The 4,574-nt window shown below is 36.6% G+C and overlaps 1 protein-coding gene and 1 pseudogene across 1 annotated transcript; both read left to right on the top strand.

The window, feature by feature from the left end:
- Window positions 1-983: 983 nt before the first annotated feature.
- Window positions 984-1,904, top strand: LOC128400807 (olfactory receptor 13H1-like). The gene has a single exon (XM_053363368.1). The coding sequence runs from the start codon at window positions 984-986 to the stop codon at window positions 1,902-1,904; it is 921 nt and encodes a 306-aa protein (XP_053219343.1).
- Window positions 1,905-3,390: 1,486 nt separating this feature from the next.
- On the top strand, window positions 3,391-4,162 carry LOC128400446 (olfactory receptor 13H1-like; annotated as a pseudogene).
- Window positions 4,163-4,574: the final 412 nt, after the last annotated feature.

The raw sequence follows: 4,574 nt of genomic DNA, 5'->3' as shown, positions 1-4,574 counted from the left end.
AATTGGAAGCAGCAGTATAATTATAATGTTATGGAGGTTTGCAGAAGAAGAGTTTTCCATCATCCTTCTGCAGCTCTTTTGGAGAGTCAGGGAGATTCCCTGAACAATCTATTGCTTCAGTGGCAAGGGAAATCACAAAAGTGTAACTTGAATCCTGAGTTAAATGAATTTAAGTAAGTTAGCATTAACTTTCTCCCATTAGTCCAACTGAATTAAGACAATATGGAGACTTCTGCATAAATTCAAAGTACAAGATTTAATTATTAATTGGATTGTGATCCTTGCTGCATTCACCAGAAGGATCAAAAGTTGCCCTTCATTTTTAGTGCCTCTTCCCAATGCATCCATCAGGAAATTCTTATATTCATTACTTAAAAATAGCACTCATTCAGGATAGTTCCATCATTTCACTGTACTTAGGCAACATTTTTATCTTTTCAAATGATACTTGGTAAATTTAGTCGTCTTGCTGGAAAACTTCCGTGTGACCATAATTTCTGAATTATTAATGCAGCTTTTCTAAAACATGTACCAGTATTTCAGATGGTCTGTGGGAGATGTATGCTATACTATTAAGAAGTCAGACCCCAATGTGTGCCAAGATTATGCGTGATCAGCCAGCCATTTGATGATGAGATTAAACCAGCAAGATACAGAAGAAGGAATGGCAGATCAATAGGGGATTTCCATAGTTTGCAATGCATTTATACAAACTTTTTTCTTTTATAACTAAACTATTTCTCAGTTAAACAGGATAAAATGTAGGAAAGTTACAAGAGTGCCTGCATGGCTGCAATTTAGTTTTTATACAATTTTAAAAGGGAGCAATTTGTAAGATTTTAAAAATAACTGCATGTTAATCTGCATTTCACAGTATGTTAATGACCGAAATACCTGCATACTATTGACTAGCAAGTTGGTTATTTCCTTTCTTTAGAAAATCCCATTCTCAGTGTCCTTCAAGATAATACTTGATTCAGGCTATGGAAGAGGAAAATGAGACTACAGTGACTGAATTTGTCCTCATCGGCTATTCTGGTCGACCAAAGACAAGAATGGGATTAATAGCATTTCTGACAGCTGTCTACTCCATAACCATTGCGGGAAATGTTCTTATTATTTTGGGCACCATTGCTGATCCTCGACTCCACAACCCCATGTACTTTTTCCTTGGTAATCTGTCCTTCCTTGACATTGGGTATTCAACAACTTCCATCCCACAAGCCATTGCAAATCTCCTGGTGGACAAACCTACCATGTCCTTTGCAATGTGTTCCTTGCAAGCCAGCAGTGGTGTCTGGTTAGGTACAACTGAATGCTTCCTGTTGGCTGTCATGGCTTATGACAGGCTTATAGCCATTTCCAGCCCACTACATTACATGTTAATCATGAACAAGAGATTGTGCATTCAGTTAGCAGCTGGGACATGGTCAAGTGGCCTTTTTTTAGGGGTTATTCCCATTTATGCCATGCCGGCTCGCTTTTGTGGGAGAAATGTCATCAATCATTTCACATGTGAACTCATAGCTGTTATGAAGCTTATTTGTTCAGATACCTCCATGAGCCAACTGCTTATGTTCTTCTCTGGATCCCTATCATTGCTTGTTCCTTTTGCCTTTATCCTTTTCTCATATTTACGCATTATTGTGGCAGTTCTGAGAATCCATTCATCAGGTGGGAGACTGAAGGCTTTTTCCACATGTGCGTCCCATTTGACTGTGGTAACCATTTTCTATGGCACTGCTATATTCTCATATATCCGACCTCAAACTAAAACCACAAATGAACTGGATAAAGCAATTTCTCTCTTCTATGGAACTGTGACTCCCATGTTAAACCCACTCATCTACACACTCAGAAATCAAGAAGTAAAAGGAGCCTTAAGAAGACTTATTTTAAGGTAAAGGAATTATTTAAAAGAAACAAACAAATGGGATTCAATAACGAAAAAACAACCAAGTTATGGAAAGATATAGTCCCACCTATTGAGAAATGGTTGATAAAATTATTGGACTTAGCTGAGATAACAAACTTATCATGTTTAATCAGGAAAAAATCATTATATCCTTTTTTAGGGTTAGAAACTTCTTATGAACATTTTGCATAAAGGAGAAGATGAACTTGTAGTAACTGGATATGAAGATTGAAAAAAATATTGGTTTATAAAAATTATATAGTTTGATATCCATTTCAGTGAATACAGAGAATCAAAAGTCTTTTCATCTTTTATTTTTTATTTTCTCCCTTTTACTCCCTCCTTTTTAAAAAGAATAATAATAATAATCTTTTTCTGAAGTTTTAGAATTCTGAGTTACCACCAAGGGCATTTTTAATTGTGAAGCCACATCTTTGAAATTCCCTCACCAGAGCATGATATATGGACAGATTTTTGTGTGTGTTCTTTCAACTTTTTATTTAATATTGATGTGGGTTGATATTCTAGCATCTATTGCAGCCCTCCTCCCCTTTATTTTAAATGAGTGGTTTTCAACTATGTTTTACTCAGAGTGTACTCAATAGGCGCCAGTAAAATCAGTGTATTTTAATTAGTCTATGACTGCAGTCAGTTTCAGAGATGGCAGCAATCCCATTTGCCCATGTTCATTTTTACCTGAATGAAAAATTATTTGGAGGCTTAATTTCTTTCTTTAAATATTAACAGCATGAATTTTGCATGGTGTGAGGCTGTTCTTAGGTGCTGAATCAGTGACATTCTTGGGAATATCCTCCAGCGGGAATGTAGAGGAAGAACATGGTTTAAAAATATTAGCTAACTAAGAAACAAAGTAATAAGTCTTATTGGGCTTTTCTTTCATTTAATACCAACTACTAATAAAGAACACCCAGGAGAAATGACAAAAATATTTAAAGTATTGTAAATACCCAGATACTTAGGTTTATGCAACTTTTAATCTGTTTATAATTTATTGTTACTTAAACTTTTCAAAAGTGTTAAATTATTACTGTTAATTGTTCTTATTGATAGTTTTATCATTTTTGTAAACTGCTTTGAGAGTTTTGTTTTTTGTTTGTTTATTATTTGTTACCAAGCAATGTATACTTTTTTTTTACATCTTATTTAATCGGCAAATAAATATGTTTAAGATTTCACATTCAATATTATTGAACATTTAAAAACAACAACATACTTTTCATTTTTTTAACAAATCTGAAACTATTAACCAAAGTAAAAATGATGGTTCATCAGCCTTGACTACAATATATTTCATGATCATCCCAGGGAAGCAATTTCCAGCTATTTCCTCTCCACCCTTGAGGTTCCCCCAGTCCTGTCTAGATCTATTCTAGATGGTTGCAACATGCCCCCGCCCCCAAGAGCAGACGTAGATGGATAGGAATGGCAGAAGGAGGAAGAGATATTACAGCTGATCTCGACTCCACGTCCCCATGTACTTTTTCCTCAGTAAACTGTCCTTCTTTGACATTCTTGGATCCTTCTTGGATATTCAACAACTTCCATCCCACAAACCATTGCAAATCTTCTGGTAGACAAACCCACCATGTCCTTTGCAATGTGTTACTTACAAATGAGCAGTGGTGTCTGGTTAAGTACGACTGAATGCTTCATCTTGGCCATCATGGCTTATGACCAGTATATAGCCATTTCCAGTTCACTGCATTACATGCTAACCATGATCAAGAGGTGTTGTATTCAGTTAGCAGCTGGAACATGGAACACTGATGTATTTTTAGGGATAGTCCCAATTTATGCAATGCTAGCTCACTTTTGTAGAAACAACATGATTGACCATGTGACAGGTGAAGTGAAAGCAGTTCTGAAGCTTACCTGCCCAGATACCTCTTTGAACCATCTGGTAAGGTTCTGAACTGGGGTTCTTGCATTTCTTGGCCCTTTTGCCTTTATCTTTTTCACATACTTGCGTATTATAATGGCCACCCTAAGAATTCATCCATCAGGTGGCAGGTTGAAGGCTTTCTCTACATGTGCTTCCCACCTGACAGTGGTAAGTATTTTCTATGGCACTGCTATATTTTCATGCCTCAAGCCCCAAAGTTAAGGCACTCAAGAGCTGGATAAAACTGTTTCTCCTTCTATGGGGTAGTGACACCCATGCTAAAGCCCTTCATCTACACTTTCAGAAATCAGGAAGTAAAAGGAGCATTAAGAAGACTTGTGTGAAGGGGAAAGGTGCCACAGTAAAAGTATATTTAAACAAGGAGCAATGTTTTATCTGGACCTCTTCTGTTAGTATTGCTAATAAAATATTCTTGCAAATCTAGTTGACATGTCAAAGGTAAACATTTTTAATAATAATAATAATTTATTATTTATACCCCGCCCATCTGGCTGGGCTTCCCCCGCCACTCTGGGCAGATTCCAAAAAAAATACTAAAACACTGCAATACATCAAACATTAAAAGCTTCCCTAAACAGGGCTGCCTTCAAATGTCTTCTAAACGTCTGGTAGTTGTTGTTCTCTTTGACATCTGGTGGGAGGGCGTTTCACACTACCGAGAAGGCCCTCTGCCTGGTTCCCTATAACTTGGCTTTTAGGTAGAAGAATCTCCATCCATGTCATTCAATGGCGAAT

The sequence above is a fragment of the Podarcis raffonei genome, chromosome 13 (genome assembly GCF_027172205.1).
Source record: "Podarcis raffonei isolate rPodRaf1 chromosome 13, rPodRaf1.pri, whole genome shotgun sequence".
Classification (NCBI taxonomy): domain Eukaryota; kingdom Metazoa; phylum Chordata; class Lepidosauria; order Squamata; family Lacertidae; genus Podarcis; species Podarcis raffonei.
This window is presented reverse-complemented; position numbering and strand designations above follow the sequence as displayed.